General features: G+C 45.8%; 1 protein-coding gene across 2 annotated transcripts in view; it reads right to left on the reverse strand.

Annotated features, from left to right (window-relative positions):
- The window catches only part of SLC22A16 (solute carrier family 22 member 16), a 97,028-nt gene extending 75,457 nt beyond the window's left edge, over positions 1–21,571 (reverse strand). Inside the window, exon 1 of one of the 2 annotated variants that reach the window (XM_053303143.1) lies at positions 21,378–21,571. In XM_053303143.1, the coding sequence (XP_053159118.1) occupies positions 21,378–21,490 (113 nt within the window). In that variant the 5' untranslated portion in view covers positions 21,491–21,571. The remainder of the gene's footprint in view (positions 1–21,377) is intronic. The other variant, XM_053302979.1, reaches the window with a different exon arrangement.
- Between the last annotated feature and the right edge of the window lie 2,161 nt (positions 21,572–23,732).

The raw sequence follows: 23,732 nt of genomic DNA on the forward strand, positions 1-23,732 counted from the left end.
TGACTTCTGCCCATGCAGCAAATAGTCATACATGTGATACTCTGTGCAATACACTGAGAAGTGCCCCCTCCACTGCTGACTTTCTGTCTTCATAACTGGTTTTGTTGGCTGTTTACAGTATTTAGAAATAGTTTATTAGAAGGATAGGTCTCAGCTGTATTGGTCAGCTATTTAACTGTCCAAACAACCTTTCTCAGGAATGAGGGAGGGATCAGTATTTATATGAGAAAGGGATTTGTACTTACCTTCTCTTCTCCACTGGGCTCCTTGTGATCACAGGGACTTGTTTCAGGCTCCCCCGCACACTTCCCGATAAACTCCCACAAAACTCCAATGCCCTGTTTGCTATCTCCTGTTTGCTATGCTCTTGGGCCTTCACCTCTTATGTAGAGAGTAGGCTTCAAACTGAGACACAGGATGTATCTCAAAGGAATGTGGGGCCTCCCACAGCCCTAGCTGACTCCACCCACTCCAGGCAGTGACAAACAAAAACTGGATGCCACAGGAGTTTTCTAGCCCTGGCAAATGTTAGCCCTGGCAAATAACAAACACACAGACTAGGACTTATCCCTTAAAGAGAAATCAAAATCTTCCCTCCTCCTGTTAGTTAGTTTGGAGGGGGGAAAGGCTTGATATTGTTCTGTTTAGAAAAGCTTGCTCACCTTCTGAAGCTGCTTCTGCTCTTCCCAGAGTAGGCTTCAAACTGATGCAGTGCAAGAGTTCATCTACTTCCCTTGCTTTGGTATAAAGCGTGAAGTGGGACTCTCATATTTCACCTGTTGTTCCAGGAAACTTCCGGGATTGACGTATAACCTGAGTTCAAGTTCAGATCTTACAGCAGAAAGCAGAAATTTATACAGCGGCATGGGAGCCATTTCCCTGAGTTGTTACACCTGAGGAAAGATGTCTCAATCTTATGTATCATCCAATAACAATGTGCTTAGAAACACCACCCAGGTTTTTGGTTTTTGTCCTCTGTTGACACTGATGGGACAGTTTTCACAAATGTTTTCACAAATGGTTATTTGCCTTTTCAGCCCTGGATTTAACATTTTCTGACTTTATTCTTTCAGTTACCAGCAGGTGGCATTTGTTACCTCATTTGCATGGAAGAGGCACGATGCCAGCATTTCATGGTGCTGAAACTAGAGGTCTCCACTGCTTTTCATTCCACTGTATCACTATGTCCTAATCCAGGCCATTCCTGTTCTTAATCAAACCTTTCAAAAGAATTATAGTCCACTTCAGAGATGGGTTTTAGTATCAAGCCAGGATCAAAACTAGGAATATTACCATTTTCTGTTAATTTTGGTAAAAGCTGTTTTCTGGACTATTTTCCATAAAATTCTCTCTTTCCAGTGTATCCTGACCACATTTATGTACATCTGTAACTGTTAGGGAAGCTTCCTCTAACACCCTGACAGTGGTAGATATCTTACTTTCTCCTAGGCCTGTTGCTAATCCATGCTATACAGCACCCAGATGATCAAGCAGTATCTCCTTTCCCTACTGCAGTATTTCTTATCTTCAAATAGCTGCTAAAATGCATGTTGATTAGCACATTACTATCAGAATGTCACTGGAACTGGCCTTGCCAATGCAAGTCTGCACTGTATACTTAACATATGAAGCTGCCTTCTGTTGATTCAGACTGTCAGCCCATCTAACTCAGTACTGTCTGAACTAACTCAAAGAGGCTCTCCAGAGTTTCAGCCAGGGATCTTTCCCAGTCCTACCGATTATGGATGATGATGGAAGAGTTCACCTCTTTAATCCTTTCCAAGTCACCACCACCAAATAGCCACACAGCTAACATATGTTCTATTCTCAGACTGACAGGACTAGCCTAAAAATCATATGTGCACGTTGCTTCATGATACCTGCCCTGTGTCCAGTCATTGTAAAAAAGTCTTCGGTGCACACAGCAGGCAAGCAGGTTGCAAGTCCCACCCCTGTCGAGTCAGTCACCCTCCTGCTTGGGCTGTTCATGCTTAAGGCCTTCATCTAAAGAGGCAACTGCCCTAAGCCAGATGTCTGTGACATGTCAGCAGGCCCAGCCACAATACTTTGAAGAGGTCCAAGGGAGCAAGTTGACTCAACATTCCTTGGAGGCATACTGAGCCCTCAGGTACTCTTGAGCCGAGACTCCTCCTAAGCTTCACCTCCCTGCCTGGAGAGGGGAAGCCTTAAAGAAGCAGGCAGACCTTTAGGGACTGCCATGCCTCCTGCTGTGCCAGACTCCAAAATGCTACTCCTGCTGGCTTGTTCTCAGCTCTGGCCTGCAGACCAGGAAGTGTGATGGTAGGGGAGAGGCTGGCTGTGCAGTAGGCTCAAATTCCAGAGGTGTGTTGTCCTAGGGAGCCCAGACCCCAAGGGAGGCCCTGCCTCCTGAGATTCTGGCCTAGTGTCACAATCCTGCACTGGCATTAGTGCTGGTCCTACCTCCTTGGTATCTGACTCAGAGTTTCTACTGTGAGTGGAGGCTGCAACAGGCATGCCACTGCCATGGCAGCAGTAGCCACCATTCAGCAAGGGGGGACAATTGTCCCTAGGCCCCAAGGATCAGGGGACCCCTCCCCAGGGCACCCTCTTGCCCCCTCCCACACCCAGAAAAGCGCTTGCTGGCTGGGAGTCCGAGGTACACACCTCTCCTCTCCAGCCAGCATTTCACAGTGGCTGGGGAGGGATGCTCTCTCCTCTCCCCGGCCCCGGGCACTGCGCCTCCCCCTGTGTCTGACATCAGACACAAGGGGGTGGGGGCCAGTGCAGAGAATGGGGCTGTGACAGCCTTGACAGGCTTTTACTTCTCCTGTCAGTGGTTGGTGGAATAGCTTAAAGGGATCTCCTGCCTGTTACTCAGATCCAATACTGAGGAATCACCCCAAGAAAGAAAAATAATCACATCATAACCAATAATATTGTAACCAATGTACAATATGTCTTCCTATAAGTAAGTAAGTAAAGTGTGCCGTCAAGTCAATTTCTATTCCTGGTGCCCACAGAGCCCTCTGGTTGTCTTTGGTAGAATACAGGAGGGGTTTACCATTGCCTCCTCCCGCGCAGTGTGAGATGATGCCTTTCAGCATCTTCCTATATTGCTGCTGCCATATATAGTACCAGTGGGGATTTATTTGAATCCCCAACCTTCTGCTTGTTAGTCAAGCATTTTCTTGCTATACCACTTAAGTACTTATTGTAATATGTCATACATTATAGTATATGAGGGGTTGGTGCTGTACAATTCTAGGTTAACACACATAAAAAGGAGGATGCTCTAAAAAGGAGGATGAGAGCCAGCGTGGTGTAGTGGTTAGAGTGCTGGACTAGGGCTGGGGAGACCCGAGTTCAAATCCCCATTCAGCTATGAAACTAGCTGGGTGACTCTGGGCCAGTCACTTCTCTCTCAGCCTAACCTACTTCACAGGGTTGTTGTGAAAGAGAAACTCAAGTATGTACTGTAGTACACCGCTCTGGGCTCCTTGGAGGAAGAGTGGGATATAAATGTAAAAAAAAAAAAAAATCATTTGAGGAAAAAACCCTCTTTGATGAGTCACTAGTCTAAAATGTTTCAGCATTTGCTTTAGTCAAGTCTGCATAAGAAAAATGGACATGATCACAACCAGTGCTCCCTCTAAGGCGTGTGCTCACAAGTTCTTTGATATCTGCTCAGTTAATTTTAGATTCAGGTTGAATCAAGAGGCCCCATTCAGAATGCATGTGTGCAAACACTGCCTTAATACTGCCATCCAGACCAAACCTCATTCTGTGCACAGACAGGGGAAAAAATTAGTAGGAACACTGATCACAACTCTATGCCCCAGGGACATGAACAAATCGGCATCAGGTATGGATCCTTCCATTGATCTCCTCGAATCCAAGAGTGAGGGATCCAAGATCTATGTGTTCCAACAAGAATGTGTTACTTGGAGACTGCTCCTCTACAAAGCAAGAGCTTTTGTATGGTGTCCCTCAGGGCTCCATTTTGTCTCCAATGCTTTTTGACATCTACATGAAAACACTGGGAGAGATCATCAGTGGATTTGGTGCAGGGTGTTATTAGTATGGTGATGACACCCAAATCAACTCCATGTCTACTGCATCAGGCAATGGCATAACTTCCCTAAATGCTTGCCTTGAGGCAGTAATGGGCTGGATGAGGGATTACAAACTGAGACTGACTCCAAACAAGATGGAAGTGCTCACTGTAGGATGCCGTAGTTCAGGAAATTGAATAGATGTGCCTGTTCTGGGTGGGGTTACACTCCCCCAGAAGGAATAGGTTCACAGTTTGGGAGTACTTCTGGACCCAACTTTCTCTTTCATACCTCAGGTGGAGGCGGTGGCCAGGAGTGCTTTTTATCAGTTTCGACTGGTTCACCAACTGCACACTTTCCTGGAAGTGAGTGACTTTAAGACAGTGGTACACATGCTGGTAACCTCCAGGCTTGACTACTGCAATGCACTCCACGTGGGGCTGCCTTTGTACGTAGTCTGGAAACTGCAGTTAGTCCAGAATGCTGCTGCCAGATTGGTCTCTGGGATGCCCCATAGAGACAAAATTACTCTGGTTCTAAAAAATCTACACTGGCTACCAATAGTTTCCCAGGCAAAATACCAAGTGCTGGTTATTACCTATAAAGCCCTTAATGGCTTGGGCCCACAGTATTTGAGAGAACACTTTCTTTGGTATGAACTCCACCACCTATTAAGATCTTCAAGGGAGGTTTGTCTGAGAATGCTGCCAGCTCATCTGGTGGCGATTCAAAGGTATACCTTCTATGTAGTTGCCCCAGGACTGTGGAATGCACTTCCTGTTGGCTTTTACAAAATAATGCAAGACACATCTCTTCAGCTAAGCTTTTTAGTCAGTTGATGTTTTTATGGATATTTTAAATCAGATATGTATGTATATGTTTTAACTGTGAAACGCTTGTTTTGTTTTTGGTTGGTTTTATGTGGTAAACCTCCTAGAGACTTTGGTAGTGGGCAGTATACAAATTATCAAATAAATAAATAAAAGCCACACTGGGCTAGGAATGTGTGAGGAGAGCTGGTCTCATAGTAGCAAGCATGAATTGTCCCCTTTGCTAAGCAGGGTCTGCTCTGGTTTGCATTTGAATGGGAGACTACATGTGTGAGCACTGTAAGATATTCTTCTAGGAGCTGGGGTCACTCTGGGAAGAGTGTCTGCATGCTTGCATGCAGAAGGTTCCCAATTCCCTCCCTGGCATCTCCAAGCTAGGGCTGAGAGGGACTCCTGCCTGCAGCCTTGGAGAAGCCGCTGCCTGTCTGTGTAGACAATACTGAGCTAGATGGACCAATGGTCTGACTCGGTATAAGGCAGCTTCCTATTTTCCTAGAAATGCTTAATCAAACCCACTTATCATGGTCCTCAGCAACTCCACAAGAACTTTCACCTGAGAGGCATTCAGCACCAATGGCTAAAGAGACATTGCAGAAACTATTCTTTATGTCCTAATGGTTGCATGACGAAACACACATTTCATAAAAGAAATATGATCTGCAATAATTTATAATAGTCTTTTCCCACTATCATTAACAATCTAGTTCTAATTTGTCATTCATACTATAAAGGTGCATGTTGAATCAAAGTATTTATTTATTTTATTTATTTATTGTTGCATTTATATACTGCCTTTTGTTAAGACAACCCCAACGTGGTTTACAAAAGTTAAAACATACAATAAAAGACAATAAAAATATTAAGCTAAAAATATATAAAAACAGACAATTTAAAATCTATAAAATACTAGCATAAAAACAACACAACAGGTAAAAACACCCAGAAGCAGCAGTAAAAACGATTATGTAAAAGCCTGGGTAAAAAGCCAAGTCTTTACAAGCTTTCTAAAAGCCGTGATGGAGTCTGAGGAACGAATGGCCACTGGGAGAGCATTCCAGAGTCTGGGGGCAGCAACAGAGAAGGCCCTGTCCCGAGTGCACGACAGCCGGGCCTCTCTCATTGTCGGCACCCGGAGCAGGGCCCCCTCAGATGTCCTCGTCAAGCGGGCAGGAACCCTTGGGAGCAGGCGGTTTCTCAAATACCCCGGGCCCAAACCATTAAGGTCTTTAAAGGTCAAAATCAGCACCTTGAATTGGACCCGGAAACGAACCGGCAGCCAGTGCAGCTCTTTCAAAATGGGGGTGATGTGCTCCCAATTTGCAGCTCTGGATAAAACCCTAGCTGCCGCGTTTTGCACTAGCTGCAGTTTCCGGATATTCTTCAAGGGCAGCCCCACATAGAGCATGTTACAATAATCCAGCCGCGACATGACTAAGGCATGGGTAACCGTGGCCAGATCTGCCTTCTCGAGAAAGGAACGCAGCTGGCGCACTAGCCAAAACCGTGCCAAGGCACCCCTGGCCACCGCCTCCACCTGAGCCTCCAAAAGCAGTGCCGGGTCCAGTAGTACCCTTAAGCTGTGCATTTGCTCCTTCAAGGGGAGTGCAACCCCATCTAGAACCGGTAAAATCTCCTCATCCCGATTGGCTCTCCTACTGACCAGCAGTACCTCTGTCTTATCCGGGTTAAATTTCAGTTTATTAGCCCAGATCCAACCCATAAAGGCCTCCAGACCCCGATTCAGGACATCCATTGCCTCCCTAGGATTAGATGACAAGGAGAGATAGAGCTGAGTGTCATCCGCATATTGCTGACAACTCAGTCCAAGTCCCCGGATGACCTCTCCCAGCGGCTTCATGTAGATGTTAAACAGCACGGGGGACAAGACCGATCCCTGCAGGACCCCACAGGCCAATGGCCACGGGGCCGAGCAGTAGTCCCCCAGCACCATCTTCTGGACCCTCCCCCCAAGAAAGGACCGGAACCACTGCAAAACAGTGCCTCTGATTCCCATACTCGAGAGGCGGCCCAGAAGGATACCATGGTCAATGGTATTGAACGCCGCCGAGAGGTCCAGCAGTACCAACAGGGATGCACTCCCTCTGTCTAGTTTCCGCCGTAGGTCATCCACTCGAGCAACCAAGGCAGTCTCAGTCCCATACCCGGGGCGGAAGCCAGATTGAAAAGGGTCCAGATAATCCGTATCATCCAAGACCCTCTGAGCGTGCATCACACGCTCCATCACCTTGCCCAAAAAGGGAAGGTTAGACACAGGTCTATAGTTATCTTGGTTGGAGGGATCAAGGGAGGGCTTTTTAAATAGTGGTCTTACCAACGCCTCCTTGAGGCACGATGGCATCCTGCTCTCCCTTAATGAAGCATTAATGATCACCTCCAGCCATCTGCCTGTCCCCTCCCTGGCAGCTTTTATTAACCATGAAGGGCAAGGGTCAAGAGTGCACAAAGTTGCCTGCACACTGCCCAGGATCTTGTCCACATCCTCAGGCTGCACCAACCGAAAAGAATTCAACACAACAGGACCAGATGGTACCAGAGGCACGTCTGCTGGAACTGCCAAAACTCTGGAGTCCAGGTCAGCACGGATGCGAGTGACTTTATCTGCAAAGTGACAGGCAAACTGATCAAAAGAGCTGTAGATGACTCCTCCCCCATTGTCTGGGGGGATGTGTGGAGCAAGGTTTTTAACCACACGAAACAGCTCTGTTTGTCTGCACTGAGCAGACGCAATGGAGGCGGAGAAAAAGCATCTCTTCGCTGCCCCCACCGCCACGGAGTAGTCTCTAAAATGGGATCTAGCCCGTGTTCGGTCAGATTCGTCACGACTCTTCCTCCAGCGTCGTTCCAGCCGTCGTCTGAGTTCCTTCATCGCCCTAAGCTCCGAGGAAAACCAAGGAGCAGATCGGGCTCCACCAAGCCGGAGAGGGCGTTTAGGGGCAACCGTGTCAACAGCCCGGGCCGTCTCTCCATTCCAGAGATCAACCAGGGCCTCGAGAGGTTCACCAGCTCTGAACACTGGAAACTCCCCGGGAGCCGTCTGGAATCCAAGCAGATCCATAAGCCTCTGGGGGTGGACCATCCTAATTGGCCCAGATGGAGATGGAGATGGAGCAGTCAAACTAAACCCCACCAGATGATGATCTGTCCATGACAAGGGAGTGGTCTCAAATTCTCCCACCTGCAGACCATTTATTTCCCGGTCGGCAAAAACCAGATCCAGAGTGTGTCCTGCCATGTGGGTAGGGCCCGATACCAATTGAGACAGGCCCATGGTTGCCATGGAGGCCATGAATTCCTGAGCTGCACCCACTAGGGGGGCCTCAGTGTGGACATTGAAATCCCCCAAAACAATAAGCCTGGGGGAACCCAAGGCCACCTCCGAGACCACCCCCGCCAGCTCAGGTAAGGAGACTGAAGTGCAGCGGGGTGGTCGGTACACCAACAGAATCCCCAGCCTATCTCAGAGGCCCACCCTCAAGGACAAACACTCAAAATTCTGAGATTGCCTGACCGGGCACCTGGAAACGGGGAGGGTCTCTCGAAAGATGACTGCAACGCCTCCTCCCCGACCCTCGAGGTGGGGCTGTTGCACGATCTGGAAACCTGGAGGGCAGAGCTGAGAGAGACCAACCCCGCCCAGCGCATCTAACCAGGTCTCTGTCACACATACCACGTCAGCACGCTCATCCACAATCAAATCATGGATGAGGGAGGTTTTAGCATTAACTGACCTGGCATTCAGCAGCAGCACCCTAATCCTCGAAGGAGTGTTCTCAGAGCTCCCTGGGGTCAGAGGGTTGGGAGAAGGGCCGGAAAAAGGAACAGGCCTCAATTGCCTGGACCGTTTCCCCCTGTAACTGCCTGCCCAACTCCCACCGCCATACCTCCCTCTGCCCGCTACCTGTGATATTGCTGCCCCCACTCCATGCCCACTTTTTCGCTCTCCCAGACACATCTCCCCAGACAAACCCACCACAGCTTCTTGGCTTAATAAAAACCAGAACCAGACTTATGCAATTTCTTGCTAGCTTCTTGGTTGCAGGAAGGAAGGTCTTCTGGGCTGCAAGGAGAAAGTTCTTCTGGGCCCCAGGCAGCTTGCCACATGGCTGAGAGCCACAAGGACGAGAGCCCTTGGGCCAGCCTGCCCTATGTAGGAGCAGGGGCCACAGCAGCAGCAGCAGCCCAAGGAGATCCTACACACCCGAGGAAAGGTGGGGCAGAGACAAAGACAGGACAGTCAGTGCCCCACCCAAGCTGTTCCCTTCTTTCTTCTTCCCCCTGTATGGTCTGTATGTCGCTATAGTTAGATGGATATCCAGCAGGCATTTCTTTATTGAAAAATAATTTGAAATTCTTATCAATATGGGTTTTTTTGGGGGGGGTGCCTCAAAGTATTGTGCCAACAGTGTTTCCTGTGTTCTTCTTTAGATTCTGTTTTTATGCATAATTGAAATCTTTTCATTTCCCCCACATTTAGTAGGTTACAATAACATCCAATAGTGATTTAAATTTCATGACCAGCATTGAGTTTGGTGAACTAATTTAAGGTATGACACTTAATGTCAGCTGGATTCATACAAGTCCTTGGTTGTAAGGGTGGATGACAGCATGAACAGCCAGAATGGCTAGAAATGACCTGATCTGGTCATTTTGTTTGGTATTTGGTATTAAATAGGGGTGAGTCCGAACCGGTCCGGCGGCCATTCTAAGGAATGGCCGAACTGCCGGACCGGTTCGGCCCTGGCTGGTCCGGGTCCGGGTGGGGGGTATAACTTTAAGGGCGGGAGGGCTTTCTTACCCCTCCCGCCTCTTCGCCCCCTCCAGCGCCCGTATTTAACTGAATAACAGGGTGCTGGAAACCAGCCACCCCCGCCCAAAGGACGCCGATCGCCGGAGGCCCGGTCTACCCGCTGGGAAAAGGCCGGGTAGACTGGGCCTCCGGCAATTGGCGTCCTTTGCGGCGCGCGCATGCAAAGCACCTTCAGTCTGCTGGAGGCCTTCCTAACGAGAGGAGCTCTGTTCGGTAGCTCCTCTCGTTTCCTCCTGAAGCTTTGGGTAAGGACGCGGGCGGGCGGGCAGCTGGGAGGGAGGGCTGGATGGCGGGCAGGCGGGCGACAGCAGCGGCAGGGGTATGGGTACTTTTGTATGTAAATCTGCTCGGGGGGGGCGGCGGGGGCGGGGGCGGCTGGTTTCCAGCGCCCCGTTATTCAGTTAAATACGGGCGCTGGAGGGGTGAAGAGGCGGGAGGGGTAAGAAAGCCCTCCCGCCCTAAAAGAAAGGGCCCCCCTTCGGTGCCGGTCCGGACTGGCCCGGACCGTGCACATCTCTAGTATTAAATTTGGCATTGCTTGCATTATAGGAAGAAGCTTAATGAAGAAAATCTGTTAAACCTCACATGCGTTGGAACTCAGTAACCGAAGATCCAGAGCAACGTAGGATATTGAGGAGGAGATGCTAATGTTGCTGAGTACCAGAGGCACTCTTAACCATGGACTTCTGGGCAGAAGCAAGTCTCTTTAGACTGTCCCGGGTGGTGTGGTCGCCACCCCGCCAGTCCGTGTTGTGCTGGGCAGCCGAGCAGGACTGTGACCTATGCTGAACATGACCTCTGCTTTAGAGACAGAGGGGGAATGGGGAAAGAAATATGTGGGATGGGAATATATTAAGTTGCATGTTGAAATGTTTCTGCTAATGCATATTTGCATAAATATAACTGTTTTATAGTCTTAAGTTCTTGAGAGTTCAGTTGCTGTTTGTGCCCTCAAGAACCTGCGTGTTAAAAATACTGTGTGTGTCACGGGGTGTGTGTGTGTGTGGAGGAGGAGGAGGAGGAGGATGTGTAACTTGCAGTGTGTGGTGGTGGTGGGTGCTCCAAAGGCCTTTCGGTCCAGGCTCCAAAATTACCTAGGTGCACCTCTGCTGAGTACTACTCAGTTCATGTGCTTTTGAACAGTTGTTAGAAAGAAGTCAGTCTATATGTTCATTTGTTTCATTTCTTTTTAGTAGTATTATTATTAAGTTGTTTGCCCGTGAGGGTGTTATGAGAACATTCAAATAAAACATTCTTCTCATGAAACTGTCATTAATCTGCTTAAGTAAATGGATGACAGTTATCATATCAGCCCTCATGTTTGAACCCAAAGAAAGCAGTTAATCTGCAAACACTTTCCTCCATTGGAGATAAATTCAACACCCTATTTTATTGCAAATGTTTTCAGGCCATGAGTTAAATGCTGTTCTCCAAGAATGGAATTATGAAATCAGCAAAATTCCAAAACAGCCCCAATAAATCAGCTAAAAACACAATTTGTTTTGTATCTCACTCAGCCCTTCAGTAGATGCTCTTATATAACAGTACACTGAGCTTTTAGATTTAGTACAGTTGAAAGCCATTTTGATTCTATAACTGCTAATTCATGGAATGCCTGCATCCAATTACTGGGCCTGCATTTCTCTTTCTGTTGTCCACCGGGACTGGTTCATTTTCTTGGTTCCTACATATAATCACTCAGAATCATGCCTGTCAGGCCTGATGGATGGCATTCTTTTCCAGTGAGAGAAGTTGCATTTATTTTTTCAAGTTGAAGTGGAAATTATTGTTGAATGAAGGCTACATATTTGGAGTGGTGACTGAACAACAAATTGACTCTGATCTGATGCTTTTCATTGAGTGGGAGCCCTTCTCTAATATACTAGCAAAGATTATTCTTCACTAGGCATGATTCTGAGTGATTATATGTAGGAACCAAGAAAATACTTTGCATCAGAGGCGTATCTAGGGAAAATAGAGCCTAGGGCAAGCACTGAAATTGCGCCCCCGTCCAAACATCTGACACCCATCTTTGAGGTAACTTTACCACAATATCAGCTGAAAAATACTAGTCAAGCTCGTTAATCTTTTAATCTTTCAAAAACTATTTAGCAGTGGATGTAGCCAGACCAAAAAATGCTGGAAAACTACAAATTTCAGTATGCTGGGGCTCATGAAATATCCAAATACTATGTGGAGGTGTACTTGGAAAACTAACCAGAAGTGCCTGTCTAATTCTCTACTATGCATTGTAGCATCACTATTACATCAGTTTTTAAAATAAATGGAGAATTTGACTTTTCCCTGATACTCTGAAAATAATTAAAGGATATGCAGAGTAAACTGTGTCACTGCTTGGAATATATTCTAGTATTTCAGAAAGACAGTTAAAATGAGAGAAAGAGAGCAAGAAACTCCCAGTGGGGCTTAATACTAAGGATTTCATGCTGATTCAAAGACCATTAATAGCCATATTATTAAGACATCACATTTAACTCATTTATCACAAGAAGCAAAATAAGAGCAAATGAATACAATCCTAACTCATAAGCTTCAGCTCAGTATTCACAAGCCCTGATTCTCTGTACATAGTGCCAATCTGAATATGTGTACAGTATCTTATATTAATTTTTTTAATTTTTTTAACCTGTAGCCCCTTTGGGGGGGCTTCCTAAGGGCTGTGAGGGGGTCTTCAAAGGTTCCCCCTGCCCCCACTGGCCTCTAGGGCCTCACAGGGACCACTTGAGTATGTGCGGTGGCCATTTTTAAAAATAAATTTTTTTTAAAAATGGCCGCTGAAAACAAGATGGCCACCACACATGCTCAAATGGCCTCTGCAAGTCCTGGCATGGCCTAGGGCCTCACAGAGGCCATTTGAGCATGCACAGTGGCCATCTTGTTTTTGGTGGCCGTTTCTAATTTTTTTTTAATTTTCAAAAATGGTGCCCCCTTCAAGTGGTGCCCGGGGCACGTGCCCTGCCTGCCCTACCCTAGATACACCTCTGCTTTGCATTTTGTATGACTGTTTCCCAAGATAAATCTGTTGTGTTGCATTCTGTTCTTTGGCAGAAAATATTTCATCTCCATAATCCAGAGAGGGCAGTCTGCAAGTAAAAACAGGTTTCTGCTTATATATCTCCTACACTGGGAGGCAAAAAATGACAGCATTTTCCTGGAGGATGGACATATGTTCTCCCCCTTTAGGGAGGCAGACACTCTCACCTTCCAAACAAGTGATCAGCACTTTAATGACGCACCTGAAAGAAACCAGGTTGGGTGCCTGCTTCTCACCCTGTAGATAATAAATGCTTTATTCAGTTTGGTAGGGGGAAATGAGTACAGCAGCAGACCTACAAACCTTGTTCTGAACTTGAACGTTTTCAAATCAGAGCCTGTGTGTTCAGAACAAGAGAGACCTTTTCACCAGTGAATATGGTGGCCATTGTTGCCCATGGTATTCTGCACTCAAACCACACTTCCTGAGTCATGTAAGTATTTGCACAGCTTCAAACATCTGCAAGCCAACTTTAGTAGAAACCATAGTGCCATATAATAAGTGTACACACGTCACAGTCAAACTTCTTACCCTTAAAACCTACTCTGCACCCAACAAATTCCCCATACCTTTGATGCTGAATTTAGTGCCTCAGTATCTTTGCATTACTGAATGTAACCGATGTGTCCTTTACATTTTTAATAAGCTTAGCAGAATCCAAACACAAAGCAGATTTTTTTTTTTTTTAAAAATCCAATTTACTTACTAATTGCAACAGCCTCCATTTTCCATCCAGAGGCAGAAAATATGCCTAAATTCATCTCAATGTTGACTGGACCAAAATATTTAGGAGGATACATTTTACCACTGCATAATGGCATCCCAATTCCAACTCTTACTGCCATTTTAATGTACGCAATGATCAACTGTATGGGGGTTGAACTATTCTTTTTAATTGTGATGGAAGATTGACATGCAGAAAGGATGCCAATCACAGTGCTATTTAATAAGTTCAACAATACTTTTTCTTTTTAGTGTGCTAGATTCTATCCACTGTACTTTTACTCAAGAGGCAGGAACTAGGAAACAGGACATGATTCCAGTCCAGCATATAATGTAGCGTTATTCTCCAATAAATACTGTGAGGGAAAGATAATCCTCTACACACACCGTTTGAAACAGCTGCTCTCATTAACACTTACAGATATTCACAGGAGGTTATTCACACATGGCTTTATGCCTTGGGATATCTGAAGAGCGAATCTGCTTCACAGCAGATTTGCAAGATGTTTAATTTGGGGCATTAAATGGACAGTTCATATAGTGTTGGCTCCTCTTCGCAATTCCTGGCAGATCTTTTTCCTGCGCATTTGCACCAGCTGGTTCCAGGTTTTCCACCAGCTGGTTCCAACCAATCCTTGCAGAGGAGGAGGTGAGACACCTTTTGATTTGTTTTGTTAATTTGACAGCCTCGTGGAAGAACAGCATGACGGGTTGCCAAGAGATCAAACAGCAGAACACATAACCCAAGCCTGCTGAATCTGACCCAAATCTTTGCTGATTTTTAGAATGAACTTGTCTTTGTGGGTGAATGCCTTCATCATCTCATGTCCCATTCCCCAGCCCCAGCCCAGAGGCAGGGAAGTTTAAAGTAGAAATCACTCTGCATATCTAAAGCCTAAGTTAAGAAAAAGCCCGCATTTGTCAGTTTGTGCTTGTATTTAACTCATGAATTTCTCCCTCCCCCTCCCCTGGACTCCCTCCACAGAATTTCACCAATCTGCTAAAAAACACAAAAACAACCCTTCCCTCCACCTCAGCACTTGCAATTGCAAATACTCAGAGCAGACCATACCCAACAGCTGTCAAACTCCCCTTCACTGAGTTTTGAAAAATGCCAAGTTTTGGAAAACGCCACTCCACACATCAAGGGGAAGTGGCAGTGCATAGCAGGCTTTTTTAAAAGAAAGCCACTGGAAATAGAGCATTATTTTAAGCCGGACATAAATCGGGCTAAGTCAGAATGTGCAGCCTCAATTCAGGGGGAAACAGAGTCCTGTTTGTACTGGTCCCTGATAGCCTGAAGGGACTTCAAAGTAAAGGCAGCTGGCATGTGGACTCACACTCTCCATCACAAAGGGGATTTGAACCAAAAGCCATGTGTGTAAAGCCTCCTAGTGACACAAAACAAATGCTGTCAACAGTCCCAGTATGCCACTCTTTGCTTGACATTACAGTACAACTGCCAATGTCAAAATGTCTCAGCTACTAAGTGGTTGAGCTGAAAGCAAAATGAACATATTTTCTTCTACTCATCCTAAACAATTTTGTAATACCCACAGCCAGGGCCAAGCCAAATGACCACTCTGCTCATAAGCCGCCACTTTCCTCCCTGTTCCTGGTGAACAGGTATCAGGATTTGACCCCACAGCTGGTCCTGAATCTGGAATCTGAGACCAAACTACATGTTACATTAATAGCATGTTTTTATTAGGGTACTTGGACTGGCCAGATTGCTTTCTTCATTACAAAAAGTCGTACCAGGGCTCATGATTTAGGTAGGGAATCTTTTGCTTGCCATTCTTCAGGACTTCACTACTTAAGGGAGAGTCATCAGACAGATGCTGGGGGGGGGGCATGGCCAATGGTGTGCCTCTGCCTGCCCCCACTGCACTTTTGTCAGTCAAAGATCAGCCTCCTGGTGCTGCAGCTTGTAAGAACATGGATCAGAGATAAGTAGGGTGAGTGCAGGGACTTTGGTAAGGTCTTCTTCCTCGAACACAAGTTGCTTAGTCAGATAACCAGGTCCCAGAGCTGAGGCTTTATAAAGCCGGAGGGAGCTGCACTAGATTCCTGGTCACATGGCCAGGTGCTGAGCCAGCTCAGCAAAGTTCCTGCACTCACCTGACCTATCTCTGTCAAAAGTGCAGAAGAGGCAGGCAGAGGGACACCATTGCCTATGCCCCCCCACAGGATCTGTCTGATAACCATCTCCCTCCCAATCATGGGGCCTTGAGATCACTAGGAATATTATCCCTCAGTAAACCTCAACACCTCTGTACAAGCAACATCATAGTTGCTCTCTTTTGGGATAAATAAGAGGCATCTGCTCCAGGCCACAAGACCTCCACTGCTTCATTGCCACAGAGTCAACGTCTATTGCACTGCAATAGCCACTGCTTTCATTTCCAGTACAGACTATAAACATGTAGATTCTCGACTTAGGCTGCAATCCTATGCACAATGGCCTGAGAGCAAATTTGGGACTTACTGCTGAGTAAACATGGATAGTTTAGAACATGTAGCAATGGATCACTGGCATAGCCAGCTGAATGGGGGCCCGTGTTCACCCCGTCCTCAAGGCCTGGCCGGGCATGCGCCTGCATGTGCCAGTGACGCCCCTTGCACATGATGTCACATGCAACGGGGCATGGCCAGAGCCCCGGAAAGCCTGCATGAGCCTTCCAGAGCTTATTCCGAGTCAGTGTTTGCTGGTTGGGTGAATCTATTTCCCTTTCTCTTCCTTGCTGAAGTCACACTCAAGAGGGGATGGCCAGAGCCCTGGATGGGTAGTGTGAGCCCTCGGAGGCTCATTCCCAGCGGGCATTTGCAGGCTAAGGCCTGTCCCCCCACCCACCCCCATTCTCTCCTACCAATGAGGAAGAGAAAGGAAAATAGACACACCCAGCCAGCAAATACCAGCTGGGAAATGAGTGGAGGACATGGGGTGGAGGTGCCAAGAAAGGCGGCTCCCAGGAGCTGGGCGACCCGGCTTCTTTGAATACATCTGCTCTATTACTGCAATGTTGCTACGTGTTGCAAAGTATATAAATGGGGAACAAAGGAGAGGGCTACTTAGCTGCAGGAATTCTGTGAATCCCAAAGTAGGAATTAGATTATCCCAAAATGTTCCCAAGCAGTGGCCTGTGAAATCTTGTGTATCCCAGTTTTAGAGGCAAAGTTTTTGTCCCCAGAAGGAAGACAATTAAACCCAATTCTGATTTCTGCCAAGACGTCTTGACTTGCTCTGAAGTTGTGCCAGGAAGAAGATTGTGTGTAATCAAAACAGCCCACTTTCTTGCTATACTGATTCACGGTTGTTTTTGTTGTTGTTTCAACTGGCTCTTTAGATAGACAAAAGACAAACACATTCCCATAGCCTTGAGAACAAGGGCGTCTTAGAAAGTGCAAAGGATCAGGAACAGAGTGGACTGCATTCCAAGCAAGAGAAAAAAATAAAGGAGCAAGGCTGCAGAGAGGCGAAGGGCAGAGAGGCCTGTGAGAACAGGCTGGGCTCCTGGCAATGGCTCAGCTCAGTCTAATCAGCCCTAGTCAGTCTCTTAAAAAATGAATACCTGCTTAGAAATTTGTCTCACTCCCTAGATATCTTTTGCCTTAGCCACATTTCTCCAAACGAAAACATGCTTCTCTCTTCAGGATATTGCAATGGGAATATTATATTTGTTCATTTTACAGAGCTCAGAGACAGGGGAATAGCTTATTGATAGAGCCTCTATTTGCATGGAGAATGCCCCAGGTTCAATCCCTGGCATCTCCAAGTCGGACTGGGAAAGACTCCTGACTGTAGCCCTGGAAAGCTGAACTCAGAGTAGACAATACTAAGCTAGCTAAACCAATAGACTGACAACTATCTATGGCCGTCACAGATACCCTTTTGCTTATTCTGCTTGGAATACATAAAACATTGACTGTTGCTCTATAGATACCCACAGTCTGTACAGTTCTTGAACTACCAGCTAATTGATCTCTGACCCAATAAGGAATTGGTTCATATGCTAAAACTGCATATTTTAACAGGCTTGTGCTTCATCTGATGAACAAGCTCCATGAAAACATTGCCATTTAACATGGAGTGAGATTATACAAAACTCCTTTCTGTAGTGTTTGACCTTTGATTGATTCATTTGTATGTGCAAGTCAGCACATGAGGATGCAGTCATCACAAGATGAATGATGAACCAGTCCTAATGTTCAGAGGAGCAAGGATACCTCAGCAGAAGCACTATCATTTTTCTCATGAAGAAAGAGAGAGAAAGATAACTAGACTGCCTCTTCACACACATTGATTACCCATACATTCTGTTCACTTTTTAGGAAACGCAGCACTGCTCCCATGCTGGATTTGAAGATAAGTTTCTGGAGTTGTATCTGTGTTTGCACAGAACCCATGGGGGCAAGTGTGAATTTCAGATCAAAGGTGTGTACATGGTAAAGATCTCAGCAGTTCTGGAATCTGCAGATTTCTCTGAAACAGAGGCACCTGTCGCCTAACTGGCCTAATTCTGCTTCCCACAGGCCACTCTGCACTTTAGTATTCTGAAGATGTCTGGAGGTGCAAGTCTCAGTCATGTTTGCATACCCACAAAAAAGTTAGCAAAATTAGCAGGCAATACAATAACACATGGATCCCACCTGCCCACAAATTAAGGTTTGCCAAAATCAGTTTCCATTTAGATAGATCTCCACAAGCAGGGAGGGCAGAAAGGGTAAAATTTGTTGAATGGTACCACTTTTAACTTAAGCACCACTGTATAACAACTGGAGACACAGGACATACATAAATCAAACCGAACATTGTGATAGGCTTTGCAGCATGTAACAAAATGCATCCTGAACTGCAACATGATATTTCTTCATCCATTTTACTGGCTGCTGGTAATGCTGATGAAGGTACATATCTCCTTCCCATAGCAATGTATCACTTCTGTTCAAGACTGCAACTGAAACCAGATGCTCCTTATTCTAATGAGCTGTTTCTCCATTTAATTCCCTCTGATCTAAACAGCATAGAGCAGTATATGATTATACCTGTACTTTACTGCTTTTATAGGGTTTTTTTTTTAATTCTTCTCCCCACGCTGTTCTCAACCCACCAGATTTACCAGCAGATGGCACTCAAAGCTTGAATGAGACACTAAATTAGCCACACCTTACCCACTAAGCAAAAGTCCAAAGGTTTAAAAAACTAACATTAACCACATTGTTCAAATGTGAAAGCTGAGAAAGCGTTGCAGAGAAAAGAAAACCAGGTGCCCTAACTGTAGCATATAGGCAGCCATGTTTGATACTGTACATACAAACACCTGGGTTCATATTGACTGTGGTTGCTACTAATGTTTGATAGTGCACTTGTTAGTGCATTAACCTTTTTAAAGCTGTGTTTATCCTTGTTTCTTTCCATTTAAAAAAGAATGGTCCTTTGGGCTTTGGGGAGAAAACAGGCTAGGAATAGGTGCCGAAAGGAAGACCAGGACCAGTGTCAGTAGCTGGCTACATCAGGCTCTGGCCAGGGGGCCACAGCCCCAGAAGGAGGCAGCGGTCTCCCACCCATTCCTCAAATATTCCCGTTGGAAGGGGATTGGGTGGAAGGAAGCAGTGGCACTGCAAGAGACTTGCGGCACTGCTGCCTTCTTCTGCCCTTTCCTCTGTAATTGCAACTTTCTCCCAGAATTCCCTGTGATAGTGCAAGGAAATTGGGAGAAAGGCCCATTTGCTGAGGGGGGGGGTCACAACTGAGAGACCAATTGGCTTCCCCCCTCTGTGAATAGGGGAAATGCAGCATCTCCTCCAAGAATCCCACAGTGCACCATGCTGCTCATGCAGTGTCACTCCATCCACCAGTCTCTATGGTTACAGTGGCTGCCGGCAGCCCAGTCATCCACACAACCAAGAGTAGGACAAGAAGATGTACATGCTACCTACCTTTACCCCGGGCACAAAACCCAGGCTACCCAGTTAAGGACCCCCTCGGCACTTCTCATGACCAGCTCTCCCCAGGCTAGGTAGAGCTGGTTGGAAGAACGACCTCCTTGACTAACAATTCTATGTTAACCTTAAAAGCATATAAGACAAGTACAATCATATAAACTTTAAAGTATATAAGATTATGGTCAGTTGTGGTCTGGATTACGTAACACTGGCAAGAGGGAGATATGGGTGGAATGTACTAACCTTTCGGAAAAGATGTCTACATTAAATTTAACATATTTTGGCAATCCCTCTTCCCAGGGAAACTTGGGAATTAGAGTTTTTTTGTGGGGAGGGCTAGGGATCACTAACAGATCTTCTTAGCACCTCATGAAACTAGGACTCCAAAGAATATCTGTGAGAAACCATGACATTTATAGCCACAGCTGATGTAATGCAGTAGCACGGTTGTCCACAGGGCTTTTTCCGGGGGTGGGGCAAAGCTATCAATCCAATACCCCCTCCCTGGGAGTATGCCCCATTGAATTCAATGGGAACTACCTCAATAGTGGGGGGAGGCAACTGCCCCCACTTCCCCCCCCCCCAGACATCTATGTGCAGTAGTGTAAATAAGGCCAAGTGGGATTCCAGCCTATTCCAGCCCTACACTCAGCTTCTGTATCCGGAGGAATAGGCAAAAATCAGCAGCAACCTAAGTCCATAACAACCAGCCCACTTGGTCCACATAAGATGACTATGATGGCCAGGAATTGTGGGCCAAGTTCATTTTTCATATTTATTTGTATCGCACTAAGGTGTAATAAGGACATTTGCATTTCTCCAAAAAGGGACAATGTGGTACTATGCAAACATATAATATTTGGTGGTACCTACAGATAACCCGTTCTTTTCAGCTGAAGACCAGGTTAACTGGTAGCAAAACTGCCTTCACTTGTGTCCCAAGTTGCAGAAAATCATAGCTCAACACTTTATTTTTTAAATGTTACGGCCTGCTTTTGCAAACCAAAAGATGTGCAAGACGGTTATTATAATCCATAAAACAAGATAGCATAATAAAAACTTTAATTAAAACCATAGAGCACACAATACAATAACATCAGTGCAGCAGCTTTAAAAAAATCATAATAAACATGTTTCTGGAAATTCTAAAGAGTTTTGAAGAGCTAGATGCTTGGAAGGCCAGTACTATCAGAGAAAAGGATCTACTCCATATAACCTCCAAAGACAGAACTGTGAGTAGGAAGGATCTCATCTGTAGATCTGAATAAAAATGGGGGTGAGGGGAACAGCTTATGAGTAAATGAGATGGAGAGTGCTCTACAGATATGAAAAACACATGAGAAACAGAACAAAAAGGGTTACCACTTTTACCTTGAGTGTCTTATCCACTGAAGATAACATGTGGTGGTTTAGGTCTTTTACAGTTTAATGACTCCAGATTAAGGTTTCTTTAGTTTTGCTTGTATAAAGTGAAATAATTCCATCCAGTCTGAATGCTAGCTATTGATGGAAGTTTTAATAATGAATCCACCTTCCTCATTCTCCTGACTTCCTCAGGAGTCAGCTATTGACTCCTGCTGCTGTAGAGGCAGAAGCACACTCAAAGGGTTGTTGTGATGGATGGGGTGGGGTTTTTGTGTGTCTAACCAACCCACCCAGGAGGCCTCCAACTGCCCATGTAAGTTCTCAGTAAAGTCACCACCATCCTCTTCAGAGAGAGCCTCTTTCTCAGTGTAGCCCAAAGCAGGGGCAACCTCAAAATTATATCAAAAGTATCTCAAAACGCTTTTACAGTAGCATGTGACTCAGAGCAGGACATTGTGGGGAGGCAGAACTGAGCATTTTCCAGCACAGACAATTTTTAAAGCAACTAAAACTCTAGTTTATGTGAGTACATATAAAAGGAAACAGTTTACAAACAAAAAAGGCAAATGGTCAAAAGGTACAAACGAAGTACTTACCCCATCCTGCCTGATGTTAGGCCAGTAGTTGTCAGGTTTAAGGTTAGAAATAAAAAGCCTGCATCGTTAATTGACATTGCCTCCACCCAGCTGAGCAGAGTAGGTGTCTGCATGTTTTCTGAAGCTACGCAGCCTTGACTCAGCTAAGGGTCAGCTGAAGCTAAACTAACACAGAAGTTAACATTTTATAATCAGCAAGCGCAAGGAACAACAGACAACAGCTGACCTGTTGGTGTGGTTTTCCCTGGCGCTTTCCAGATTAGACCCTGCAACGGGGTCTCAGAAGTGTGCTTCCATCCACACTTCCTGCATTGTGACACCGCAGTCCCTACACAGACAGCAGGGGGCCATTCACATTTCCAATGCCTTGTTTTGAATTTAATCGCTGCAATATAGAGCTAGGACGCCGTATATCTGGCGTTAAAAAGTTGCTGTTTTTTCAGGTTGTTAGTTTCCACGAGACTGCTCCCCCTGCTGTTCACGTTTTGAGTGCAATTTCCCTGAACTGAAGCATTTGCCTGCTGTTGAGCAGCTAGTTTGGAAAGCACTCCTGTCTGACAAGCAGAACTCCCAAAGGTATGTGTTAATGAAGCTGTTATCCACAAATACACCATCCAGCCTGGCTGTTGGGGGGAAATGGCTCAGTTCTTTGAAAGTCAGTGATGGTCCTATGATGGGCACTCAGACCTAATTTTTAGAAAGCAGTTTACTTGATGCTGGCCGTTTCTGCTGGACAATGGGGAATCAACATTGGCATGATGGCTTAGCACTCAGCAAAAACATTAGATTGCTTTGCTGTCGCCTGACTGACAGCAGGCTGTGTGGGACATGGGATATACATAGAAAAAAGGCAAACGTGCAGTCCATTCACAATGGACTTTTGGTATGTGATTCAAAGTTTTGGTATGTGATTCAAAGAAGCCGATCCTGGCTGCTGTGTTGTGTTACTCAAGATTGCTCAAACTGTTCAAAAAAAAGAAACAAACAAAAAATTCATTTAAGAGATAGCTTCAACACAACTTTCTCACAGTCTGTGATTGCATCCTCCAAAGATTCCTGGGAAATATAGTTTATTTTATTTATTTTATTTATTTATTTCATTTTATATCCCGTTCTTCCTCCAAGGAGCCCAGAGCGGTGTACTACATACTAAGTTTCTCCTCACAACAGCCCTGTGAAGTAGGTTAGGCTGAGAGATACGTGACTGGCCCAAAGTCACCCAGCTAGTATCATGGCTGAATGGGGATTTGAACTTGGGTCTCCCTGGTCCTAGTTCAGCACTCTAACCACCACACCAAGCTGGCTCTCTTGGCTCTCACGCTGGATGAGGTTGCTGAGAATTTTCTGCAAGGAATTTGTAATACCCCTTCCCAGAACTAAAATTCCTGGAGTTATGATTAATAATACGTAGCATCTGTATAGCACTTTTAAAGTATGCAAACACTTACCTTGAAGTAACCCTTACAAAAACCCTGTCAGGTAAGTAAGCACTTTTCTCCCCATTTTGCAACTGGGGCTGAGAGATGGGTGGTTTGCCTCAGCCCACTTAGTGGGCGCCTGGCAGAGGCCAGCTTCAAACCAGGGAAGTCCTGCTACACAGTTCTGTCTTTTAGCTGTGCTTCCCCAGCTCTCTGGCTATGCCAGTGCAAGTCTTCCGTATGGGAAGTAGCCAAAAACGACGGAAACGCTCAAGCACAAGACAGACAGGCAAGATGAAAGCAAGGAGGAGAATGGCATTTGAAGCAAGAGAGGAATAAAAGGATCATTCTTCCCCCAGAATTAAGACAATGAACATCATCCTAGGAGGCTGCGCATGTGGAATGGGCTCAGAGGGCAGAGAGTGATGTGTCTAATGCACAAGTGATATTTTCTTTCTAGTGTAATTCCAGAAGACGTGAAACTCCAACCCATGTCTCCCATGAGCAAATACAATAGCAGTAATCCAATTAACATAGCATAGCCAGAAACCTCCTTTCTTCATGGCATTAACCAGCTGACAAGCACATAGAAACCCTGAGTGCGCGTGCAATAAGCATCTGCAACCTTAGATAGTTTTGCACACAGAACACTAAACAGTGGCTTTGAGCGTCTCGCACTTGGAGCCATGAGCAAATGCTGTAATGTGAGTTAGAGGTGTGGAGGAATAACACCTCAAACCTGAATGTACAGTCTTCTCAGTGCATGACTATTTTCCTACTTGTTTGCGGAATCTGATACCAGCGAATGCTCAGTGTTTCTAAACGATTTATGCTTTGCAATATATCTTGGGCACTGTTGAGGATTTAAGTCCAGCATTACCTCATGATGGTTTCACTGCTGTTCCAGGGCACAAACTGTTCCAAGGCACAATAATTT

This window comes from Hemicordylus capensis, chromosome 1 (genome assembly GCF_027244095.1).
Source record: "Hemicordylus capensis ecotype Gifberg chromosome 1, rHemCap1.1.pri, whole genome shotgun sequence".
Taxonomy (NCBI): domain Eukaryota; kingdom Metazoa; phylum Chordata; class Lepidosauria; order Squamata; family Cordylidae; genus Hemicordylus; species Hemicordylus capensis.